General features: G+C 43.9%; 1 protein-coding gene across 1 annotated transcript in view; it reads right to left on the bottom strand.

Annotated features, from left to right (window-relative positions):
* LOC308168424 (protein phosphatase 3 catalytic subunit alpha) overlaps positions 1-27,364 on the bottom strand; it is an 89,585-nt gene that overhangs the window by 32,768 nt on the left and 29,453 nt on the right. Inside the window, exons 2-4 of the mRNA XM_080543005.1 lie at positions 12,750-12,950; positions 331-455; positions 95-206 (exon numbers count right to left, since the gene is read on the bottom strand). Coding sequence (XP_080399131.1) covers positions 95-206; positions 331-455; positions 12,750-12,950 — 438 coding nt within the window. The remainder of the gene's footprint in view (positions 1-94; positions 207-330; positions 456-12,749; positions 12,951-27,364) is intronic.

Below are 27,364 nucleotides of genomic sequence, written 5' to 3'. Positions count from 1 at the left end.
CACTCAGTAATGGGCATTATTGGAAAGACTATGAAAGACATTATTTAAAATAAAAAAAAACTGAAAATGTGGTCGGCACTCAAACCATACTTACATTCCTGCTTAAATGTGAAATACTCTGTTAAATGTCTACATTCATGGTTCCCACGGAGCAAAAACAGCGTTTTGGGGTAAAGGATCTTTAAGGCCCACAGGTACAGCACACACTGGAATAGAGGAACAAAAACATTGAATTTCAATGACTCTAATCTTTTTAGAGTGCGTAGAATATAGAATATAGTAGTTCAACTTAATTGAGCTTTAATGAGTAATAATAGAACATCCGCTTACTTCAATACTGAAGTATCCTCTGTCCACGTAGTCCCCCAAGAACAGGTAGCGTGTGGTTGCTGGTGAGCCTCCTACTTCAAACAGCTTCATCAGGTCAAAGAACTGCCCGTGTATGTCTCCACAAACTACACAAAACACACACAGAGAGAGAGAGAGAGAGAGAGAGAGAGAGAGAGAGAGAGAGAGAGAGAGAGAGAGAGAGAGAGAGAGAAAGACATCAGTATCACACAAAACCTTTCATCGAACATTTCAAAGCATGTTCCATACAATGGTTACAGGTGTGAAGGTTTCTTGTGTAACTGTACTGTGTGTTGGTCTCTAACTGAACCTAAGCCAACTGGCTCAAAAAGATGTTCTCGCCTATCTGTTCACAATACATGCGTCATGCATAATACATGTAATTGACCAAATATGTGTTGTACAGTATTACATGATAAGTGCTGCTTTTGCACAGTGTAAACAATGCTTGCAGGCCCAGACAAAAAATCCCAGAGAGATAGGCTTTGAACACAGGCTAGCCCACACCATCGAATCCATAACGGTTCAGCAAAAAAGAGAGACTCATTCATATTTACATTTACATTTACATTTTTGGCATTTAGCAGACGCCTTATTCCAAAGCGACTTACAATCAATACATTTGAATACTAAGCATGTGAATCAGCAATCCACCATTCGTTGCAGGAAGAGTAATCTAGCTCGGGCCCGGGGCCACTGATAGAAGGAAAAACCTTCTCCCTATCGCCTTCTACTAAAACATTATTATTATTATTAAATTTTTGGGGGGGAGAAACTGAGAAACAGTACAAGGGGGGCAATAGAAGTTCTTAGGGACACAGTAGAGGGGAAAGCGGGTGTCTTGAGGAGACGTAGTGGTGAGGGTCAGAAGATGTCTCAGGAGGAGCAGTTAAGATGTAACCTGAAGAGATGGGTCTTCAGTCTACGACGGAAGATGGGTAGTGACTCAGCCGTTCTGACGGCCGTGGGGAGCTCATTCCACCAGCGGGGAGCCAGTGTTGTGAAGAGACGTGATCGGGCAGCCCGACTGCTGTGTAGAGGAGGTGGGGCCAGTCGGCCAGCCGAGGTGGAGGAGCGGAGTGAGCGGGCAGGGGTTTGGGGGGTTACCATTTCCTTCAGGTAGGCAGGGGCTGTCCCTTTAGCTGCCTGGTATGCAAGCACCAGGGTCTTGAATCTGATGCGAGCTGCTATCGGGAGCCAGTGCAGGGTGCGAAGGAGAGGGGTGACATGCGAGTGTTTGGGGAGGTTGAATACCAGCCGGGCAGCAGCATTCTGGATGAGCTGCAGAGGTCTAATGGCTGAAGCGGGGAGCCCAGCCAGGAGTACATTGCAGTAATCCAGGCGGGAGATGACCAGTGCCTGGGTCAAGAGTTGCGCTGCCTCTCTGGTAAGGAATGGTCGTATCCTTCTGATGTTGTAGAGGAAGAATCTGCAGGAGCGAGCCGTTGCTGCAATGTTCTCCGCACAGGATAGTCGGTTATCCAGGATCACTCCAAGGTTCTTGGCTGTCAGGGAGGGGGTTACAGTAGAGTTCTCCACTGTGATGGAGCTCATATCTAAGCTCTCAAACAATGGTGTGTTGTCTCAAGGCCTTTTTAAAGGTCACATACTCTTTTTCAACAAGTTAATATAGGTCTCTGGGGTCCCCAAAACATGTCTTTGAAGTTTTTTGCTGAAAATACCAGTCAGATTTCTAGCATGCATCTGTTTCAGTCATGTTCTCAACGAACTGTTTTTGTGTGTTCAGCTTTAAATGCAAATGAGCTGCTTCTCCCAACACTACACTCCTGAGGTTAGTTAGCTAGCGTCCTGTAGTGCTCAAGAAGGGAGGCCAGAGGAACGCCTCTTTCTTTGCACAACTTGAGATGAGATAGATACTGGCTGGACAAGACAGCTAACGGTACCTAGCTAGCTAACCCAGTTTACCCGTATTGCCTATTTGTAAGAGCAGAACAAAGGAAACAAATGACCAAACTGCGCTAAATCGATAGTGATGGGCAGTGCTACATCGATAGACATATTATATACATCAACAGCCAACCATCTCAAGCTCAACCTTAACAAGACTGAGCTACTCTTCATCCCTGGGAAAGCCTGCCCTCTCCAAGACTTCTCCATCACAGTGGAGAGCTCTACTGTGACCCCCTCCCAGACAGCCAAGAACCTTGGAGTGATCCTGGACAATTGCCTATTCTGTGCGGAGGACATCGCAGTGACAGCACGCTCCTGCAGATTCTTCCTTTACAACATCAGAAGGATACGACCATTCCTCACCAGAGAAGCAGCGCAACTCTTGACCCAGCCACTGGTCATCTCCCGTCTTGACTACTGCAACGCACTCCTGGCCAGGCACTCTGCAGCTCATCCAGAGTGCTGCTGCCTGCCTGGTGTTCAACCTCCCCAAATGTTCTCATGTCACCCCTTTCCTTCGCACCCTGCACTGGCTTCCGATAGCAGCTTGCATCAGATTCAAGACCTTGGTGCTTGCCTACTAGGCAGCAAAAGGGACAGCGCCTGCCTACCTGCAGGCAATGGTCATCCCCGATGACCATTGCCCCACCACCTCTACGCCAACACGGCAGACACGCTGCCCGGTCACGTCTCTTCACTACACTGGCTCCCTGCTGGTGGAATGAGCTTCCCACGACTGTCAGAACTGCAGAGTCACTCCCCATCTTCCGTCGGAGACTGAAGACCCATCTCTTCAGGCTACACCTTAACTGCTCCTCTTGAGACATCTACTACCCCCCAGCACTGTGTCTCCTGAGACACCTGCTTCCCCCATAATATATGTATATATATATATATATATTTCTTTCTTCTTCTATCACAACGACTGCCTATGGCCGCTGGCCTGAGCTAGATTTCTCTTCCTGCTACAACTAGTGAATTTATGATTCACTCGCTTAGTCAAATGTATCGATTGTAAGTCGCTTTGGGATAAGATGTCTGCTAAATGCCAAAAATGTAAATGTAAATGTAATATGTCTATCGATGTAGCGCTGACCATCCAATCTAAATGGCTTGTTGAATCGCATGTTTTCTGTAATAGGCAGCCTCACTCAAAAAACTGACTGGATTGTTTTATTTCACAGTTTGTGTGTTAGTAGGCCCATCAGAGACCCAAAAGTATGTGCACAAGCACTGCAAGAGTGAGTTTTCATAATATGCGACCTTTAAAACTAACAACACCATCACTGGAAATCATTCCCATGCTGGACCTATTCAAACCAAGACACACCACTGCATACGAAGCATTAAAGAGCTATGAGATGGGTATCACCTTACTATTGTGCTCTGTTTGAAAGGGAGCAAACTAGCCATCAACAAACGCTTGAGATAGATTTCAGATCGGATTACTCAGTCAGAAATCCTAACCTTTAACAAGGGGGGGGGGGGTGAAAAATCACCTAACTCTGTATCAGTGGTAATGGGCAACTTCTACCTACAGTCATTCCAGAATTGTGAACCAAACACTGCATATAGACAGTTAGACTGAACCATTTGAACAATAACATAAGGAGAGGGCACAAACTATGGAGAAATCTCTGTCTTGAACGGTTGTGTTTCCATCTCTCCCTCCCACCCTCTCTCCTGCCATCAGCCTGAACATGGCCCCCCAGTGGACTGACTCTCTCTCAGTGAAATCAGGGAATACCCCTTAGTCAAATAGGATTGCTTTTCCTTTCACCCACTATGAACACGTTCTCCCACAGCTCCCTGGAGAGCCCAGGAGCCATCAGGAGCCTGTCCACTGCTGGTCACTTAGTGGCCAGTGGACACACAAACACAAACACAGACACAGGCATGCTGGCTCTCTGTTTACAGATCTAACACCATCGAACCTCACATGTGTGTCATGATTTAATTATGTTGATACTCAAACTGTTCGAAAGAGCAACATACAGTACACCATACACCATACAGTCAGGCACACATGTCAACAAGTAGTGAAAAATCGTTGTAAGAGAAGCTATGGTATCCACCTTCGCAAACATGTTTCCATGGTGAAGAGGACCGAGGGAGTCTTTGTTTTGTGTTAGTCGCACAATTTCTTATTCACATTTAGAAATGTTGAACGTGATGGTTCCAATATTGAACATCACGTTCAACATTTCTAAATGTGAATAAAGAATGAACACTAACACCAAACAGAGACTCCCTCGGTCCTCTTCACCATGGAAACATGTTTGCGAAGGTGGATACCATAGCTTCTCTTACAACGATTTTTCACTACCGGTACTTATTTTTTCACTACGATTTTTCAAAACCGCATTCTGACTTCAGACTGTATGGTGTAGGGTGCATGTTGCTCTTTCGAACAGCTTGAGCATTAACCCCATAGAAGTGTATTGGAGAGACAACCAATTAGCATCTGCTGGAGGATAGCATCGGAAAGCAATTAGCTTGAGTTACGAGCCCCCAGAGACGGACAGAGAGGAGAGAATCTGTTCTCCTCAGACGCATCGTAAACTCTCATTTTACTATTTGTCTTTTAACAGTCCCACACTGTGCAAATTGTTTAATTCCAGGGTTTAGGCTAACTTCAAAGGAGACTCATAAATCGTTTCCCATTTTTTATGTGCCCCCAACCCCCCAGCCCCCCCACCCCCCCCAGCAAAGCACTTTTCACCTGCTGCTTAACACAATCTGCAAACCATTCTGTTTGCAGTGTGAGAATTCAGACCCGATCTCACGGTTAATCAACTTGATTGTGCACAACATTGTATATACAGCAACAAAACTGCGCTCTAAATCATCCTAGCAAAGCCTTGGTGGTGGACGACAGTGACAGTTTAGTAGAGATTTCAATGTTGTCTGTTCACAAACTACAAAGTGAGCATTTGTTGTTGTTACCTCGGGTGCAAACATTTAAAGAGTCTGGGTGCCCCTTAGGAATGTGCTAGTCATTGAAGTAGGCCTATGAATGTGTGTATGCCAGAGCAAAACATCTAAAATAGCAATTTCACCTGTTACCTCTACCACCCATGAGCTGAGGTGAGATCTGAACGTCTGACTTTGGAGAGAGAGACGAACACAAGTGGTAGCATTCTTAAAAACTCCGTACTATATTAGGCTACTGCTTATTTGTTTTAGGGTATACAGACAATTTATTTGAATATCTGGACATCCAAGCTATGTGATGTGTGTTTGTTAGGTGTGGTTTCTCTTTTTTCTTTTTTACTTTTCTTTTCTTTTACTTCATTTATTTTTTACGTCCTTTTTTGTTGTTGTTGTTGTTGTTGTTGTTGTATGCGCCTGTGGGTATATATGGATGCTGTATCATTTGATTACCTCTCTGGCTGCTCATGCATTTGTATGACCCACTATTTTATGTTTTGGAAAATGATCAATAAACAAATATTTAAAAAATAAATTAAAAAAATAATTTTAAAAACTCCGTACTGCAAAACTAGTACAGGACAGAAGGAGATGAAGAACAGTCTGAGAACAGGGCTTTCAGGGAGGAACCAAATTCAACAAAAGGTTACACTACTGTACAGGCTCAACACCCGGGATGTGCTTTTATGTGTGGGTGGATCTATAGACCTGCACAAAGCTGACCTTTTGAAAAACACTGATGACAGAAGTCACAGTGACAGAAGTGGTAGTGGGGTGAAAATGCAATAGCCAGGGTTCAACCAGGGGTCAAGGAGACCAGATGTAGGGGCTGTAGTGAATAGTGTTCATCTGTGTACACATTTTCTGAAAATCTGTATGCAGATCAAATACAAACCCCATAATGCTTTCCTTTGGGCTTTGTTATATCACAGTAAACACACACACACACACACATATAAAAAAACAGACACACAGAACTGAACGCTCTCACTCACACACACACACACACACACACACACACACACACACACACACAGGATCACGTTGAGGCAAGAACAGGCAGCCCACCTAAGATGAAGCAGGTGGGAGTACATTATCTCAAGTGAGATAGAAATGTGTTCTCACTATTGCCCGCTACAGCACGAGACTGATCTCTCTGAGCAGAAACATATCAACAGGCAGCAGCTAGTGAGTGGGTGGGAGCGCTGCGTTACACAAGCCTACTCTGTAACCTACACAGGCCACCCCAGAGGCCAGGCTCATTGAGTTGGTGAAATCTGCGGGGAGGCAGACAATGCCAAATCGTCTTTTGATTGAGCAGATTGGTAATACAGTACCTCTGGGCTTTACTGTATGTTGTCTCTTCAGGAAGTTTGCAGAGCTGTATTGCTGTCTATTACAAAGGAGTGCACTGCAGGCTTCAATCTGTTGAGTATACAGGACTGTTGTGTTCATATCTTAATACTGTTTAACTCATGGGAAGGACAAGTACTTGTGTGATAACGACAGTACATTTCTATTATTTTACGGTACTGTCTCAATTATATTTGAACCATTTTCTAGGTCTACCAGCACGCGCATGCCCAGTGTACCTGAATACGCGGTTCCATGTGGCCAGAGATTCTTTTGCCAATTAACATGTAAACAGAATATTCCAGTTGCCACAGCTCATATAAACACCTTATTCGGAATATTACAATAACCCGAATATTGACCTTAATCGGAATATGGTGTGCATGTACGGTAAACGCAGTCATTGAATCCTGGCTGAATGGTATCTAATACATTCTACCAAATTCCAGATATTGTCATATTTAGAGCATTTATTTGGAGAAAATGACAACAAAAAATGTAGCGTGATGATGCAGTGTTTTCAGTCCTTAAATAATGCAAAGAAAACACGTTCATATTCAGTTTAAACAACACAATACTAAGGTTTTAACTTGGGAAGAGTTCAAAAGGCTGAGGTCTTTCGGTGTCTGCAACAAGCTGCTGCGAATGTTTTATCAGTCGGTGGTTGCCAGCGTTCTGTTCTTCGCCGTGGCCTGCTGGGGTGGAAACATCTGTGCCAGGGATGCTGCGAAGCTAAACAAACTGGTGAAGAAGGCCAGCTCTGTGGTGGGGACCGGGCTGGACAGCCTAGAGGTGGTGGCAGAACAGAGGATGGGGAAAAAACTGGCGGCCATGCTGGCCAATCCCTCCCACCCGATGTACTGCGAGCTGGCGGGGATGAGGAGCAAGTTCAGCCACAGATTTGTTCTCCCCCGTCAAAGTACAAAAATATTTGGACAGTCCTTTGTTCCAGCTGCACTCCGACTCTACAACCAGGCCCTGCAGGGTGGGGGAGACCTGGAGCTGGAACTTTGGAACTTGGAACTTTTTACTTATTGAGCCTGCACTGTTTTATGTATTTTATTGAATGTTTTCTGTCTGCCCTAACTGAGCTGTTTGACAACAACATTTCCCCATTGGGGACAATAAAGGTTTTCAATCAATCAATCAAAATCAATATTTGGTAGAATACCCTGATTTTCAATTAAAGCTTTCCTGGCATGCTCTCCACCAGTCCTTCACTTTGCTGCTGGGTGACTTTATGCCACTCCTGGTGCAAACATTCAAGCAGCTTGACTTTGTTTGATGGTGTGTGACCATCCATCTTCCCCTTAATCACATTCCAGAGATTTTCAATGGGGTTAAGGTCTGGAGATTGGGCTGGCCATTTCAGGGTCTTGATCCGGTGGTCCTCCATCCACACCTTGATTGACCTGGCTGTGTGGCATGGAGCATTGTCCTACTGGAAAAAACAATCCTCAGAGTTGGAGAACATTGTCAGAGCAGAAGGAAGCAATTTCTCTTCCAGGACAATCGTGTACATGGCTTAATTCATGTGTCCTTCACCAAGACAAATCTGCCCGATTCCAGCCTTACTGAAGAACCACTAGATTATCACTGATCCTCCATTTGACCCTCCATTTCACAGTGGGTGTGAGACACTGTGGCTTGTAGGACTCTCTAGGTCTCCATCTACGCATTAAACTACCAGGTGTTGGGCAAAGCTGAAAAATGGACAAGATAACCTTACTCCAGTTCTCTACAGTCCAATCCTTATGGTCTTTTGCAAACCTCAGCCTGGCTCTTCTTTCCTTCTCATTGAGGAAGGGCTTTTTTCTGGCTTTGCACAACTTCAGCCCTGCCCCAAGGAGGCTATTTCCAACCATCCTCGCCGTGCACTTCACCCCAGCTGCCGTTTGCCATTCTTTTTGTAGGTCACTTGATGTCATCCTCCGGTTGTTGAGTGACATTCTAATGAGTTGGCGGTCATCCCTGTCAGTGGAGAGTCGTTTTCACCCTCTGCCGGTCTGTAGCTTTGTCGTCCCCAATGTCTGCTGCTGCTTGACCTTGTTCATATGAACTGCCATCTTTGAAATTTAAAGGATGGAAGCAACCTCACTGTATCCCTCTGCCAGTAAACCAGAATTGAACCCTTCTTTACCTTTCTTTTCAACTCTTTTGGCATGGTCAAATCGTTTTTTGATTCCAATTACTTGAACAGCCACTACTACTATTTCTTTGGTTTCAAATAAATGTAATTGTGTAGCCTATAAATTATTGTATATGGGTGAATGAGAATTGCTATAATTAATTACAGCATAAAAAAAGCTATGTGCAATAAAGTGGAATGACAAGTATTGACACAGAAAAAGCAGTAAACCAGCTTATGCCACTAATGAGTTCTCCTACCTGTGCTAATTAGAATCAGCTGGGTTAGTGCATGTTGGTGGGTAAGTACTTGTGTGATAATGCCCTTTGAAAAAGGTTTTCCACCTCTGAATACAAGTAAACAAATAATTTGTCACAAAGCTTATCCTGCAAGAAACATCTCATGATGGATAGAGGCAATGAGCTCTTCCGAGACCTTCAAACAGCAACCAATGGCACTGGTTACCGACGTATTTCTCCACTCCTAAATGTTCCCATAAGCACGAGGAACCACTCGAGCAGAGCTCCAGATAGACCTGGAAGCATCGGGTACAGTATTCACCAAAAAACTATAGGAAATGCACTCCATCGTTTCTCTTCATGTACTGTTTCTCTTCACACACTGTTTCTCTTCACATGGTACTGGTGGAATCCAAATGATCGAAGGGAAGATGAATGGAGCCATGTACCAGGAAGTTCTTGAGAAGAATCTGTTGCCATCCACCAGGATGATGAGGATGAGACGCAGGTGGATCTTCCAGCAGGACAACGATCCAAAACATACTGCAAAGGAAACTCTCAATTGGTTCAAGAGGAGGAAAATAAAGGTGTTGGACTGTCCTAGTCAATCGCCAGACTTAAATCCAATAGAACATTTGTGGAAGGAACTGAAGATCAAGATTCACCGGCGGGCCCCGCAGAATCTTCAAGATTTAAAGACGGTCTGTGTTGAAGAATGGGCCAGAATCCCACCTGATCACTGTGAGAGATCAGGTTTTTCGTACAGGAAGCGTCTTGAAGCTGTCATTGGAAACAAAAGTCTTCTCCACCTAGTATTAAATAAATGTCAGTTAGCGTGTTCAATACTTGTGTCATTCCCCTTTATTTCACATAACCTTTTTATGGATTGGAGTGTTACAATTTCTTCAGCTGTGTATTTGTATTGGGTTAATACCAATGTCTGGTCTACATTTCATGTGAATGGCTGCAATGCGAAATATGTTGATATTACCAAAAATTGTTGATGTGTGTGAATTTCCTCCACTGTATACAGTATGACAACATTCACGTAACTGCAATAACAGAAGAGCCTCAGCCAGGTAGCATGGTGCAGGAACAGTGTGAGCTGTGTCGATGGTGTTTGGTAATGAGAGGGACATACTTTATGGCCTTCTGTACACTGTGGCCCGGGTCTCCTCATCACGCGCAGTCCCTCCATGAAACCTGAGCTGCCATCTGGCTCAACCAGGAAGTGTGTGTGTGTGTGTGTGTGTGTGTGTGTGTGTGTGTGTGTGTGTGTGTGTGTGTGTGTGTGCGCGCGTGTGCGTGCATATGCGTGTCTGCGTCTGTGTGTTTGTGTGTGTGTGTGTGTGTTTGTGTCTGTCGGTCTGTCTGTGTGTGGGAGGGCTTTGTGAATGATGTAGCTTTAGGCAAGCAAACAGCTCTTGACCTCTGCATTGGTAGCATGTGCAATACAGCCTCTGGACACATTCTTCCAGCCCATTCTCTGCCAAGAGGGAACGAGAGAAAGAGAACTACAGTAATTCTACCACATTGATGGTAGAGACGAGAGGCAGAGGTGTAGAAAGTGAAGATAGTTGGTACAGCATTGAGAGAGTGACAATGGCTTCTAAAAGGTGTCTGTCTGAAGCTTTCAATAAGCATGAGTGTGTGTGTGTGTGTGTGTGTGTGTGTGTGTGTGTGTGTGTGTGTGTGTGCGTGTGTGTGCGTGCATGTGTGTGTGTGGGAGAGTGTTGGGGGTGGGGGGAGTGGTCGTGGCAGCCTCTGCCTCCACTCTCCCTGAGCCTAATCCACAGCGGTAAACAGAGGCAAACCTTTTCTCTCACTCTCCGTTTGACACAACAACACATAGAATCACATACAAGTCATCACATACAGTACAAGTCAAAGCTGTTCTCTCTGAATACTGAATACAATAATATACATTACTGTAAGCACAGATGTGTAAACACATCACAATGTGAAATGAGAAGCCTCCAAGCATAATTAGAAATTAGAACAATAATCTAAAGAACAATAAAGTTTGCAAACTTTTTAACTTTTTGAGTTGCATTTCATGTACGAAAGGCGCTATATAAATAAAGCTTTACTTACTTACTTACTTACTTACTTACAGATTTCACATTTCATTGAACCTTTATTCGTAAATGTTAGTCTCAGGAGAGACCTGGAATGAAAAACAAATAGCTATTGCATTTACATTTACATTTAACTTGAAATAGCAATGGTAATTAGGGTAATTGTAAATGTATTTAGTAATAAATGGAATGTACACAACTATTCCAACACACTGGTGACAGAAAGTTGTCCTATGCTTTGCCCTCATTGTCTAAGATGTGAAGATCTCAAATAGCACTATGATTTGCGTTGGTGGCAGAGACAGTGGAGACATCATTAACAGCACATTGTGCAACACTGAACCGCAAATAGGCTAGTGTGACCAGCAGTACAGCTGCCAGGCATGATTCCATCTCCGCTCGTCACCTAAAGATTGTGGGTTCGAGTCCCATGTAAGGGTCTGAGTCTATCAGCTAGTTGCCAATAGTATTTCTATTGGCTAGAGAGAGAGTCAGAAACTGTGGATGTCTGGATTCATGTCTTCAACAAAACAATGTCAAGTACAGTGTGAAACTATGTTAACCGCATTTAATTAAATAGGCCTTCTATAAAATGTTTGTCCAACTATCTTCAATTGATTGAATTTGAGCCTGTTTAACCTAGGGTTTAGTGATTTGAAGTTCATGTTATCTTTGCATAAATACAGTGCCCTTCAGTATTGGAAAGAGGAATCATTTTATCTTCTTCTAGCTCTATACAGTTCAATAGTTTGGATTTGAATTGACCCCACTAAATGCTGGGTATATTCTCTTTCTTGTTTGTTATGAGGTCTTATCATTTAGGAAATGAAATGCATGTTCAATTGGATTTAAATCTGAAGATTGACTTGGCCAGTCAAGAACTTTCTGCTTTTCGGCAGTTTTGAGATTGCAATTTGAGATTGCTGAGCTCACCAGTGCTTTCCTTCTTTTTTTAATGATGTTACCAACTGATGATGTTGGTAAGTCTAAGGTGTTTCTGATCGATTTTTCAGCCTCATAATGGTGCTTCCTTAACTTTCATTTCTAAATGGTACTATACTATTTATTAATAACAAAAACAGCTGAGAAACTCTACTTTAACCTAAAGTAATTATTTGATTTTAAATCCAAACTGTTAGAGTATAGAGCTCAAAGTAGAAGCTTATGGAGGGCACTGTAACTTAGCAGGCTTCTAACCATTTCATCAGATATTATGTACAAAGGCATGAGGAAATATCTTCAAGTGCCACTTCTTCAACATGGTCAAAATGTCTACCATGGTCAGAGTCATTTCACATTTCAAGTCGATTCATCCAAGAAGTACCAATTTCCTACATAAAGCAAACCTGGTGAGTCAGAAAGGTTGTTAGTTACGGTGAACAGGTTTAATTGACCTCTGCTGCTCTGCTCGTTACAGCTTTGTGGTGGACGGTCACATTGCCCACACACATCCTTGAAGCCCGCTGACTCATGCACTCAGGGGAGGTGGGGGAAGGTTCAGTATGGGTGCTACATGACATGAGACCCTGGGCCCTATATGAAACACTTGGATAGGTATAAGCAACATGGCGAAAAAGTCTCTGTAGCTTGTGAGAAGACAAGATGGCACTACAATGATACTGCATACCTATCCAATCTGTTCAGATCAAATGAGTTCTTAGGAGGTAGGGGGAGAGGTAGGAGCTAGGTGTTGTTTCTAGACATAGATCTAGAGGGTAGTGATGGTGATAGCAGGGGGTGATGGGGGGGTATTTGCCTGACCTGTCACAGGGGCCTCGATGTCCAACAGGTTCTTCTCAGCGTGCAAGATGGCGCCTCCATCACCGATGAGCCTGAGAGCAACTCCCTCATCGACGCGCCCCTCCTTGGTCAGGTGGGCCTTCAGCACGTCCACTTTGGGCTTTCCATCGCTGTCAAACACCTCCTTGATTGTGAGCCGGTGACTGGGTGGGAAAGGGACAGCTGGGAGGAAAAAAAAGAGGACAGTTATATATCTTCATAAAAGAAGACAACCAAACTTAACATAGGAGTTGGACAGACCAAAAATATATAACAACTGAAAAAGGAAGCTTAATGTCCCTAGTTTGTGGCTCTTTAAAGGCTACCAATAAAAAAAAGAACATGTTTCATCACAAACCTACCCTCAGATCACTGAATTATAAGAACACAGGGTTCCATCTCTATGGTTCCTATTGACAGCCCAAGTAACGATCATCAGTAAGCAAGGAGCAAACGAATGATGAGTAAAGTAATCTCACAGTCCTCTTTATCTTTGCATGATCATGAATTAACATTGACATGACTTGTGTAGCAGCAACCCTTTTGGCAGCTGACCCTTGCAAAGTGAAGGGGAAACATCAATTCCCCTTTCTTGAGATCCCTTCCCCGGTAGGGTCCACAGTGATCTCTCTGTGATGTTTACAAGCCCTGTGGGATGTATTAATGCTGTGGTGTCATCTGAATAGAATTGATGGGATGAGGACTTATTGGTGCTCCTTGCAAGTAGCACTTAGTGTACATACTATGGTTGAAGTACAGTAGGAGACAGAATCTTTCCCTCGTTTGGTGTCCTTGTCAGAGATCCCAGGTGTGATGACAGTAACAGATCATGTGGTCTGTCTTTGTCTGACAGTCTGTCTGTCTGTCTGTCTGTCTGTCTGTCTCTCTCTCTCTCTCTCTCTCTCTCTCTCTCTCTCTCTCTCTCTCTCTCTCTCTCTCTCTCTCTCTCTCTCTCTCTATTTCTCCCTCTCTACTTTTCTCTCTTTCTATCATTTACCATGGGGGTAGAATGTAACATTTTCTGTGATGTAATAATTGTATACAGTATTATTGAAGCCTCATTTCATTCATTCTAATGTAACCATTCTTGCACAGATCGGCACAAACTCAACAATTCTTAGCACATAGTGTTAATTAAATTATTTTGAGTCAGATTATTAATATTAAAATACGCTTTGCTATTAACTGTACATAGGCACATTTCGTTGCCAACCTTCCGTACTGGAACTGCCATCCTATAACTAGGGTTGAGAGGATTTTGTTGTTGTTGGAGATTCAACAACAAAAAAAAGTGTTTACTTTGTATAAGAACTCCATAATTTATTTTGTTGTTCATTTTGCGTGCAGCTGGAGAGAATCATGTAAATGTGTTTTAGAGTGCCAATCACACGTCTGCACAAAACAAAACCATAGTTATTATATTATCAATCCTCAATTACCATAATGAGTGTCTTTGAACAGAACTCATTTACCCTCCCCTCCAAAAAACAAAAACAAAAAACCATTTGATTACAAACAGTATTTAGCAGTATAATAGCAGTATTTGAAGCAGGGGAGGTTGGTGGAGGTAGACATCGGAGGACGGGCTCATTGTAATGCACGAAAGGGAATGAGGAATGGTACACATGTTTAATACTACTCCTCATTTTATTCCATGCATTACAATGAGCCCGTCCTCCGATTTTTGGAACAAGAGTTGAACTAACACTGAGCACTATTTTTAGCCAGCGCAAAATGGACGCAAGTCCAAACACATGCGTTTTGGTAATTTATGTCTGCGTTAATCGGTGAAAATACCATTGCGCTGTAGCGCTGGTTGATGTGCACTGGAAAAACTGGCCTAATATTTCAGACAAACCCACTAAAAGTATCCGCCAGTGTTTGCAGTATACGCCATTTAGCTGACGTTTTATCCAAAGCAATTTACAGTGGCCTACATTGCAGTGAGCGCATACATTGTTCTGTATATATAGCAGTGGGAATCGAACCCACTACCTAAGCGTTGTTAGCACCATGCACTACCAACTGAGCCACAGAGGACCAGATTGGTTTTAACGGCGTTAAAATATAGTCCTAAGTAACAATAAAATAGCCTGGTGCTTGGCGTATTTTAGTATTGACAAAAGTAATTACGTTTAAATTGAAGGACCAAGAGTTCTAAAAGCAGACATAATGAATCGAATAAACAAATCACAAAGTACAAAGTACAAAGTCCATCCTCCTCATTTCAATACAATGATTCAGATTCAGATTCAGATAACGTCAGGGTTCGAGTTATGTGGGAGCCAATGGGAGCTGAGCTCCCATAGAGATGGTCTGAGGCTCTCTGAGCTCCCATGAAGGCAGTAAAATCAAAAATCTGTGGGGGTCGCTAATAATACATTACCACAACTATTATTTGATCAAAATGTCAATGTAATGAATATTATTTAATTTATATTATAAATATTGTAAAATAAACACGTTTTCCAAAAGAACTACGCGCACCATTAATCTCCTGTGAATGACAGTATGCCTTTGACTGCCTGCACTTCACCACCAAGACACCATGGGGCGCAGTAGAATATTGTGCAACAGCAAACGTTTGATTAATCAGCTGTGCGGTAAACCGTTGGAACACACAGTGCACAGCTGATTAATCAATTAAACCAATAGAGTGAGACACCAGTTGCCTTTCAGGAAGTAGTGAGATCGTGCACCTAGCCTATTATTGAGAAGCAAACATTCATTCATTAGCTATACAGGAGTATATACATACAGTAGTAGCTACCATGCCGCCCAAAAAAAGGCCACTGCTGCCGACCGGGTCATCAAGCCTAGAAAATTTCGGGTTTTTATCAAAGACAAATTTGACCCTCTCCCGTTCATCCAATCTTGGATAAAGAAAGGACATCGGACGTCAGCATCATGGGTTAGGACCGCGACCGCAGCCTACTGAAAACAGACCACTTTGGTCTATCTTGTCTCCGTAAAGGTACGGTGGCTTTTACTTTTTACTAACCTAGTGTACTAACCTAATGTATTTTTCGCTCCTTCTGTATAGCAAAAATAACACAATTATTGGCCGAGATACATGTGTGACTATCGCTTTTATAGCTGTTGTTTCATGTGGGGCTGTTGATGTGGTGAAATGAGTAGCCTGCAGCTGTAGCGTCAGGATATGTTGGGATTTGAGGATGAGGATGATGTTAAAGTATCGATTTGTCACCGGTATCGAATAAAACCCAAACTGTACCCAACCCTAACTATATGTTTACATGCCAACTAATTAGCTAATTCATTTCTGTCATTTAGAGCTGAGGGGAGCAACAGAGAGACGGACAACAGGACAGCAACAGAGAGACAGACAACAGGACAGTAACAGAGAGACAACGGGAGAGGAGAGCAATAGAGACAGAACTGAATGCACTGAACCTTTTTTTAATTCTTTGCATTATTAACACTGTTGTGTTATTGTGTTATTAAAGTGTTTAAGTGTTTTATGGTAAAGCATTATGAGTGGTGTGTGTGTGCAGGGTGCTCGTGAGTTGTATATTTTGGGGAGGGGGGAGGCTTGTGTATGGGGGCAGGGGGGTCCTCACACAAAGGAGTAGCCTAGGGCCACTGACCACCTTAATCCGCTACTGCCTATAGCTAATTAAAACTTGTAAGTCCCATCGCTGTGTGGGCATGATTCGCGCGTGCATGAGAACATTTCGCACTGTTATTTTGGAGACCCCCACAGAGTTCAGCTTATAACTCGAACCCTGGATAACGTTTATTGCCATTATGCTTGACACATATAGGAATTTGTTTTGGCATTTACAGAAGGTGCATTTATGCTTTTATACAGTAATATCCATCAGATGATGGACAATTTCATTTTCAGAAAAGTGAAGCAAACAAGTGAAAAAAAATACAAATAAAAAAACAGACTGTGGATTTAAAGAAAATTATGCTGTTTAAACATTGGTCATGTTTGACCTGAAACCTATAAAGCATATTCAAATTGCAGCCTAATGATGAAATGACTTGCACTTCTGTGTTTCCTAAAATACAACACTGCCCCTTTACGACCTCAGTCAGACCTCAGCCAGCCAGTGTGCCCATCTTGCGTTGAACAGCACTAAACACAGCTGTGAGTTGAGCTACAAAATGTTTTGGCTTGTTTTTGTTTTGTTAATCAGGTCTTGCCTTACAGTATATACAAATCTAAACTTACTCCATTGTTATCTATATCTGATTCTTAAATTATCTTCCTTGATCCACTGTCAGCTTTCATGTTTCAGCTGTTGTGCTGCTCGTCAACGGCTCACACTGAAGCAATAAGTGTCCCAAATTGGGGACACTTACCTGGTGAAAATAATAACTAGAAAATCACATATGCCCAATCAGATAACAATCCATATTAATAAGAATTGATCGGTTAAACAATTAATCAAGTGTGTTTGTTTGGCCTAAGAAGAACATGAAAGAAAATCGTGACATCAAAAATAGGATATTTTGGTCATTAACATCCCCATGCATAATGAGGGAGTAATGCTGTGTGCCAGTAGCCATTACCAGAGCACTGTTGAGAGGGGAGATCTTACAGCTGAAGGCTTCCCAGTGATTTCCCAGAGGTGACATCATGAGTAATCAGACCTCTACTGTGCCGCCATGTCACTCTGTACTAATGAAAGGAGGGGAAAATGAAAAAAGAAAACAAAAACAGTATAATTATGGTGCTTCTAGATGTGCTGCCGCCAGGTGTGCTTCCCTTCACAACAATTCCAATCAGGAATCAGTCATCGGCACTAAACAATTGACAAGCCAGTCAAACTATTCAGGCTAACACAGCAGACTCCACGTCTGTTCAGTGTTTGGAGAGGTTCTTTGATGTTGTCGTCATGATGCATCGATAAAAAAGGGGCTCTGGCACTAGGCTGGTCGGTGTACTGTACCTACCCCGTGTATCTTGTGTCTTTTCCATTGGAACAAACCATGATGTATGTTCGTTTCACGATCTGCCCCATTACTTTTTTCGCTCCAACAAAAGGAGCAAGGACCGAGAGGCTCAAATGCAGATAAAAAGTATGTGAGAGCCAATCGGTGCATTCTAGAGCAATGGAGCATTCTAGAGCATTTCCCCTTGGGAAACATGGGACTCAATGAGAGTGAACAAAAGTAGCCTCTCCAGACAACAGTGGGTACAATGCTAGCTGAGTACCATGTGGTGTGGACCTACATGTGCATCCCCTCTCATCTGTTAGGGGCATTCTATAAACCCCCTGCCCAGATAGGGTTACCAGAGGCCTCAGCCAGGCCACTTCTCAGCACCTGCTGTGCAACTCTAGCCCCAGGATTAAAGGGCCAGTCTGTGGCCTCCTAAGGCAATACATCAGCTCACACCATGTCTGTAACATACAAGTCTTCATATCATCATGAACCTTCATGCAGTCATTCTCAGTAGGCTGCTTCCTGACAAACAATGTTGGCTATTCTTGAGTGAGTAGCACTCTCTGCTTCTGAGTGTGTGTGTGTGTGTGTGTGTGTGTGTGTGTGTGTGTGTGCGTGTGTGTGTGTGTGTGTGTGTGTGTGTGTGTGTGTTTGTTAAGTGACTTGAGAGTGATTGATGGGTAGTCTGACTCATACAGACATCTCATTGTTTCGTTGTGTAAATAGCTTTAAAGTGATAGTTGTATCAGGATATTGCTCTGTGATGACAATGACAAATCGAAGTGTTCTGCAATAGAGTATCTGCATGTTTTAAGCTGGACTGCATGTAGAAAAGGGCTGATAAATGAAGCACATGTTAGTGGTGCACTGTATGTATTATTGCCACTTTAAAGGGCCACCCAACAAATATCTACAAGTAAGCATGTTTGTTTTTTTACCATATACAATGTGACAGGAAGTGATGTCATCACTTCACACCATCCTTTTCAACTGGGGCTATGTGGCATCTCTCCCGATGCTCACCCAAACATGTCTTGCAGTAAGAACAGGAGTGAAATAAGTTCTCTGAAAGGATGATCCACAAGTCTAATTACAAAGTCCTTTCATCTTCATGTTTTCATAATTCATTTGGGGATTTTTCTCCCCTCAACATCCCAATTTGCCATAGTGAGTGTGGTGAGAGACATACGGATAAACCATGCTATTTCCAGTGGAACGTGTCCCAATGTATTGCTCCAGTTCCAACTTCAACTCCAGCTGCGAGGGATAGCTTAGACACGATGACACAACGTTCTTTAAGACATTTTCACGGCAAAGAACATTAGTATAGTGTGGGTTTTTGTTGGACGATCTGTGTTTGTCTGGTGGCGTTCTGATGACCTCTCAACACCTGGCTCCACGGTGGCCCCACTTCAACCACCCAGCCTCCCAGAGTCACACGGCTGTGGAAAAACTGAACCGTTTCCGCAGGTGGAATTTCACAAAACTGGTTCAGTAATGCTCACTTCCTTCACACAGAGCTGTCCATGGGACGGAGCAATGTCAATTATTCTAATACAAAGTCTCCGACATTTCAGAGTGATTGTGTAAAAACAAAAGAAAGGTAAGAGAAAAGCATTCAAATAAGAACTACGCTGTGTATAATGCATGCGAGGGAATGCAAGCGGTGTGAGTTACTGGAGCACGGATTCCAAGTAATTCCCATATCAAACAACGACATGGAAAATGGCACCTCCTCAACCCAGGCTTGCAGTGGTTCAGAACTGCGAGAGTGCAGTCTGACTGGAGGCGAGCCTGCCTGATTACTCAGGATGACTCAAAGCTGGGCTCCATTAGCTGATAGCTTTCATTAATTTCATCCTGACTCTCCCCCCCCTGCCATGTACCCAGGCAATTACACTGCAAGCTCTTGAGAGAAAGGAAAAAAAGGGAAAAAAGAGAGAGAAAGAGGGAGTGAAAAAGAGGGGGAGAGAGGGTGGGGGGAGAGAGAGAAAGAGGGGGGGGGGATGTCAATGTTATTGAAGTCTGAACATTCCCTATTACTTCGGCACAGCTTAACTACATCAATGTGAGTCATAGTTCTCCGTCATTTACCATAAGACTCCCACTAGGCAATGGAGGACGCTGACAAGCCCTGTGAAAGGGTCCACCGCTCTGCTAAGCATGCCACAGGTGTGCCGAGAGCCAGTGGCAGTGTCGATGAAGAGGTGCTGCCCGCATAACATACATCTATTCTTCCTTAATTCCATATACTGTACAGTATCTTCTCCTAGGGCTTTAAAACTAGCTACACCAAATATGTTAGTTATCTGTGATTCAAAAGTCAATGCTCAGTCTCTTTCTTTTCTTGACAATCCTCCTGTGACTGCAGCGAATAGAACATTTCAGTCGGTAATTAGCGGAAAAATTAGATCCTTAATGATCAAAAAGGCAATAAGTACCCTAAGTTCCATTAAATGCTCAAGTGCCATCTCTCCACTCATGGATCCACTCAAGACACATTTTCAACATTGGAAACACTGCCCATCTCTTCCTAGCAGAGCAAAATGATAATGCATTATTCAACAGACACCCCCTCATATGTTTTAAATGTATCCCCCATCATGCATTATTTGAACCACTGCAGGGAACAGAAATGAATTTGTCCAACAGATTAGAAGTAGGCCTATAATAAAATAGGCTATTTCACTGAACAATGTTCATCATTCTGGGGGTCGGCACTTGAGTTATAATCACTTTAGACCTTAGGTAGGCATATACATAAGGACATTACACATGATGAATACTTAGACTGCACGTTGAATGACGGAACATAGCTACTTGAACAATGTCTCCTCCTCATCAAATGTTACAAAGTAGGTGTGAACTAACTGCACCAAACACCCCAACATCAGAATACTGTAATACAGTCATCTATCAAGACTGTTATGCTTTGATGAACGCATATCTGATGTTTGGTGCATACATTGAAAAACTTTGTTTGAGTAACATTCTTTCGTCTTAAAGATGATGAAAACCAGACACGTCACACATGCATTATTTATCCATCATGGATCATTGTAATACATACTGTACATTTTTACACATGCACGCACACACGCACGCACACACACACACACACACACACACACACATACACAATCAAGAATATTGGAGGAAGGGGGAGCACCATAGTGGGGCTCAATCATGGCAAAAAAAAAAAAGATCCCCAACAAACTCAGCAACAGTTAACTACTTGCCAAACAGGACTGATTATTGGTGTGTAAAGGGCTCTGCACACAGCGTGCGATTTCTGTTGCGCGTCAACATTCCATTTTGAAGTTTGAATGGAAGTCTATGAGAACATCGCATTTCAACACACACGGCCCCGATTTTAATCGCACGGCGAACATTCGATTCCATTCATTTTGAATGGGACAAAGCACACGGCGTGCGAGTTTTGTCGCACTGTCAAATGTGTGCTTTTTCCCATTCAAAATGAATGGAATCGAATGTTCGCCGTGCGATTAAAATCGGGGCTGTGTGTGTTGAAATGCGATGTTCTCATAGACTTCCATTCAAACTTCAAAATGGAATGTTGACGCGCAACAGAAATCGCACGCTGTGTGCAGAGCCCTTAAGGTTGCCTTCAAGCCTGTGCATTTTACAGTACATGATCAAAAAGCAAAACATTAAGCATAGGCCTTCTCTGACTCAATGCATTTTCAGCAAAAATAACATAACAAATGAAAACATATTTAATACAAATCACCACCACAGATAATCTTTATAATATCAATTATAATACTACACTATACAATATGTAGGCTATTTCATTCAACCAAGTAGATTAAGTCAATTTTCTTTTACCCTAGTTCTGTATCCATTATGCTTCCTTGATGCTCAATGGCTACTTCCTCCTCCAATGCCACCTGGTTCTCCTTCACCACCACTCAACCCTGCTGTGGCCCCAGTTGGCCAATTACTGCTAGAAAGGGAGCCGATACAATCAGAAGGGTCTGACAGCCTAGCTGGACGACACTTCAGAGGAGCTGAGCCCCAAGGAACATCTTAGCATCCAGTGGCTTTGGGGAGATATTTAAGGGGACATAGACAGTCCTCAAACACTCCTACACTAGGAGCAGACGTGCTTGAGAAAAAAAAAACATCTGTAATGATTCTACAGATAGAAGCAGCCTTGTGCGAAACACCTTTGATTGATTGATTGATTGAAAACCTTTATTGTCCCCAATGGGGAAATTTTGTTGTCAAACAGCTCAGTTAGGGCAGAAAACATTCAGTACAGAAAACAGAAAAACATTCAATAAAAAACATAAAACAGTGCAGGCTCAATAAGTAAAAAGTTCCAAAAGTTCCATCTCCAGGTCTCCCCCACCCTGCAGGGCCTGGTTGTAGAGTCGGAGTGCAGCTGGAATAAAGGACTTTGCATGAGATCCAAAGAACATGCAGTCTCCAAATAAAGCTCATGAAACACATTTTGTCTTATGACAGGTGTGCCCAGGTACAATATATGATGATGCCAAATATATGATGATGCCAGATCATGGCCAACTACCCCACAAGACTATAGCCATTCTGCCTAAGAGGGATGCTACTGGAAGTAGCACCCCATTACCAACTCCCATTCTCAATGGACAAATTGTTATTTACAAAAGGGTTTGCACCACATGCATATCTTCATTAGACCTCCCTCTCAAACACGGAAAGAACACACATTAGGCTAACTATAGCAAACTTACCTATACTGTAGCACTGACAAATCAAAACCACAACGAACCAACCAATAGGATGTAGGGAAACAAATATCCTTAGTGACACCATTTTAACAGTTATAAAACTAAAATATTTCCCCCCCAAATAATAAAACACTGTCTCAGCAGTCTCCACTAGCGTCCTCTGCGTCCTCATCTCCTTATTCTGTCACAACAGCTGATGAGAAGGTACTTGATATAGGTAAAAGCAGTTCTGCTCAAATGGGCATGGAAGGAAATGAGGAGAAGAAGCCATTTGTGACTACCGGGAGAGTGGGATACAGCTGCAATTTAGCTAACTCAAAGGTGCATTATCATGCTGGAAGTAGCCATTAGAAGATGGGTACATGGTGGGCATGAAGGGATTAGGGCTGCAACGATTAGTCGACTAGCCACGACTAATCGATTACGAAAATTCGTCGGCGTGAACTGTTGTTGTCGACTAATCGCATAAAAAATGTATATTAAAAAAAAGTTTTTTTTTTTTGGGGGGGGGAGCCATGCAAGAATCAGCTGGGTAAGTTTTAGCTAACGTTGTTAGCCAACTGGCTAACGTTATATTGTTAGGGTCGTAATGTTTATGTTAGCTTTACTGTTACATGTTGGAAAACAACGTCTCATGGACAGGGCTGTACATGCTATGAGCGTTTGTGCTATTAATTTATTTGCCCTGTGCGCATGTGACAGACAGAGGCGCTTGTATGTAACGTTACGTAGCAGGGGTTTTCCATGTTGAAGCCAGGAGAACGCGAGATGAAATGAAGTGAGGGGTGGTCGCTATTAAAATACCAGGTAGTCATGGTGGATGATCATGAATGATGCTTGATAAGTGAATGCTATTTCAATTATGTTGAGTCCACCAGCGAGCTGTCTGTAAGATAAACAGCGCCAAGCGTAGCCTACTAACGTGAGCTGTCTGTAGTCTAGCCAGCAATGCTAGCTAGCCAGTCAACTAGCTCTGTGAGCAGCTGTAGCTTGGCGTAACGTTAGGTTAGATAGCTAGTTAAGCCGGATTTATGCTTCTGCGTCGCCATTTACGCGCAGCGAAAAGCCACACGACTAATCGCGACTAACCGAAAAATAATCGACAGATTAGTCGACTACCAAAATAATCGTTAGTTGCAGCCCTAGAAGGGATGCACATGGTCAACAACAATACTCAAATAGGCAGTGGCATTCAAACAATGATTGATTGGTATTAAGGGCCCAACGTGTGCCAAGAAAACATTCCCCACATTACACCACCTCCACCAGACTGTTGACAAGTGTACAGGTGTTCCTAATAAAGTGTTCGGTGAGTGTGTATATCGTTGCAGATCAGATTGCACCAGTCAGGATGGACTGGTTTGAAGCAGCATTCCTCTCTCTGAGGACAGGAGATGGCGGTGGAGTAGTAGTACAGTTGTCTGGTGCTACAGTAGGCTTTGGGGGTCCAACATAAAGACTACTTTTACAGAGCAGGCTGGATACCTCTCGGATGATGTCCCCCTCGGGCCTGTTCAGCACCATGAAGACATGCTGCTGAAAGGTGGCCTGGCCTGACCGCACAAGATATCTCTCTCTGTACTGTATACAGCAGGGGAGGCTGGTGGAGGTAGACATCTGAGAACAGGCTCATTGTAATATTCCATTCTGGAATACTGTCATGTGAGTAAGCACCAGCTAATGAAATAACTATGTTTCTGTGGCTCTCAGTAGCAACGTGACTATGGCCATCGTCCCCCTGCCTATCAGACTACACCCAGGGTTCCTACAAGTTTCAACAAGTCAAATTTAAGACCTTTTTAGACCTTTTTTAGACCTCTTTGAATAGAATTTTAGACCTATTCGCGACACAATATGATAGCTATTGTCATCCTCAAGGTGATGAAATTAGGGATTTCACTGCCATACAGACAAAAAAGTCTGAAGGATAATTAATATAAAATTAATTAGTGGTTCCAGCTTGATTAATTTCCGCGTAAATAGATGTGGTAGGACTTTTTAGGCCTTATAAATCGGATTGCTGGATTTTAGACTTTAAGGGGTGGGAACCCTGTACACCACAGATGCCCCAGGCAGAGCTGACAAAAAAGAACAAGCTGCCTGAAGATGTCTGGACAGGAAAAGAAGACTGTCTGGACTGTAAAAAGATGAATGGGTGCAAGCATGATAGTAGCTGAATAATGAATGCCATTATTAGACATACAGGAATAGGAATAAAGAAACCAATTAAGACACTGTAGGCTAATTGTTTAGTAAAGAAACAAAGTATGGACAATTAGACATATGATTCCTGCAGCCAATAAATATTCAATGTTTCAAACAAAATGCTTTAAATTATTTTCATTGCTTTGGTACCAAAGACAATGAATCTTGTAGTGCACAGCACCTTTCAGTCTGCTGAAGGGGGTTTGACCTGGGGAAATGGCTGACATGGCACATAGAAGGTACCCTCAGAGAGCGTGGGTGAGGCTTTGGCTGGAATTACCATACCCACATACACCCCAAGAAAAGTAACCACGCCAGCAATTTCACTACCCCCAGTCTCTGCATGACCACCAGAAAGAGAGGGGGGGGGAAAGAGAGGCAGAGTAGAAGAGGAGATGAGAGGAGAGGCGAGGAGGGGAGAAGAGAAGAGAGGAATGGAATGGAAAAATACACAGTGGTGTGGTGTGATACACTGTGACAACAATGCAATAATGCAGCAAGTGATCCAAACTACAAATCGGTAAACAAAACCCACTATCTTTGGTCAGTGACTCTCCTGGGGCTGCTCCATAAAATGATCTGAGCTCAAAAGCAACATCCTGTATCAGAGTTGCTGACAACATTTCGAGACATTTTGCTTCATCTATCCTGGCTCCTGAACCAGTGGGACATCTTCTTTGTCAAATGTATACAGTAAGCATAAGGGAGAGAGTGCCGTGACTTCAATGAAAGTTTGGGTAAAGATGCTCTGTGCCTGACACCCTGGGGCATTGGTATGCGAAGGGTAAAGCAGAGGGTACAGTCAATGGCTGACCTGCTGGTGTGCCCTGCAGTCCGACACATTCAAATGTAGCCCACTCAGGGTCAGGGTATAGCAGTGGGATTCACTCTTAGTCAGTGTGTCAGACAACATGATGAACAGTGTGTTGTGCCTCCTAATCGGACACGCCCCCGTGAGCCTCGTTCTGGCGCCCCCTCCCGGCCGGATTGAGTGGGCCGGATCTCTGGCTCTGTTTGCAGCAGGTGTGGGCTATTACCGTTCAGCCCAGCTGTCCCAATCACCACCTGGACAGCCGCCTACTTAACCCTGCTACAGACAGAGATCCAACGCTTGAACATAACTTTCTGTATGGACCCCTCTGACTTCTCTCATTTGGATTTCTCTCCCTGGCTCGACCCCTGGACTCCCCTCTGGACTACTCTCTCATGGATCACTCTCCCTGACCCGAAAAGGATCTCGGACTTTGCTCACTAGGGTAGTATCGCAGCACATAATACAACACCCCTGACCTCATACACGCACACACACATAGTATAATTACACACCCCATAACTATCGCCTGCATCACACCTTTTGTTTGTTTTTCCACTAGTTAGAGTAGGGCCTATTTCTTTGTTTATATTTTCCATAATAAATCATTATATATTCTCCTGGCCTCTGTCTCTGTTTCTCTGGGGTTCCACCACATTTGGCTTTCCAGTTTCAAGGTGTGCATAACAGTATGTTCAAGCCATTATGAGCCAAGGTGGAACTCCAGAGAACAAGGGTGGTTCCCCGGGTATTGGGGTTCTCCCATTAGTCGTAGATTTACGCAGAGAAGTAAATAGCCATGCTATGCAACTTACCAGTCTGCAGGCCGAGCTCCAGAAGGCCTTCCCCACGGTCCAAGGCCAGATAGCCGTACTGGAGAATACCACCCGTGCCACCGTCGGGGTTGTAAATAGTCTCGAGACGAAGATGGACGCCCTGTCCGGGTCTCTCGCCTCCATCCAGCGTTCTCTGGACCTCATCGCCGCTGGCAGCAGACCACCCCCTGACACGAGTTCCATATCTGGGCAGATGACTAATCCCCCGGTCGATCCTGTGAACCCCGTTTCGCTCTATCCTCCTGTCGCTCACTGGGAACCCAGGTTAGTCAGCCCCGCTCCATTCCATGGTGACTTTGACTGTTGTCGGGGTTTTCTGACCCAGTGCGAATTAGTATTTACGCACCAGCCTTCCAAGTACTCCTCCGACGGGGCCAAGGTAGCGTTTATCATGTCTCTACTCGCTGACAAAGCGCTCAAATGGGCCATAGCCGCTGTCGGGAGCAGTTCAAGATACTCCACGGATTACCCCCTGTTTAAAGCGGAGTTCCGGTTCGTGTTCGACCACCCCCAGGACGGGCAGGATGTAACCGGCCGCTTGTTAGCCATCTCCCAGGGTTCCCGCTCTGTAGCCGAGTACATGGTCGAGTTCCGTACTCTAGCCACGGAGACAGGCTGGAATGACGGAGCCCTCCTCAGCCTTTTCCACAAGGGGTTACATGATTCCATCAAGGACCTGTTGGTGCGCGACGATCCCGGCACCCTTAATGAGCTGATTACCCTGGCCCTTAGGATGGATGCACGCCTCCAGGTACGACGCACCGACCGCGTCCAGCGAGCTGTCACGCGCCCCACTACCTATCGCGCCGGAACGACCCCGCCCCCTTCTCTGCCCATGCTGCCTCCTCCTCTCGTGGCTACTTCCGGGGCTGGGGAGCCCATGGAGATCGGACGCTCTCGGCTCTCGCGAGAGGAGCGAGAACGGAGGCTTCTCAACAAGCAGTGCCTGTACTGCGGCAAGGAGGGGCACATCATCCGGGCGTGTCCTGTCCGGCCAAAAGACCCAGCTCACCAGTAGGGGGCATACTGGTGAGCAACACCTCTCTCTCTCAGTCCCAGGTCACCCCCAGTCGCCTATTCCCTGCCACTCTC

This window comes from Nansenia antarctica, assembly GCF_963989245.1.
Source record: "Nansenia antarctica genome assembly, chromosome: 12".
NCBI lineage: Eukaryota > Metazoa > Chordata > Actinopteri > Argentiniformes > Microstomatidae > Nansenia > Nansenia antarctica.
This window is presented reverse-complemented; position numbering and strand designations above follow the sequence as displayed.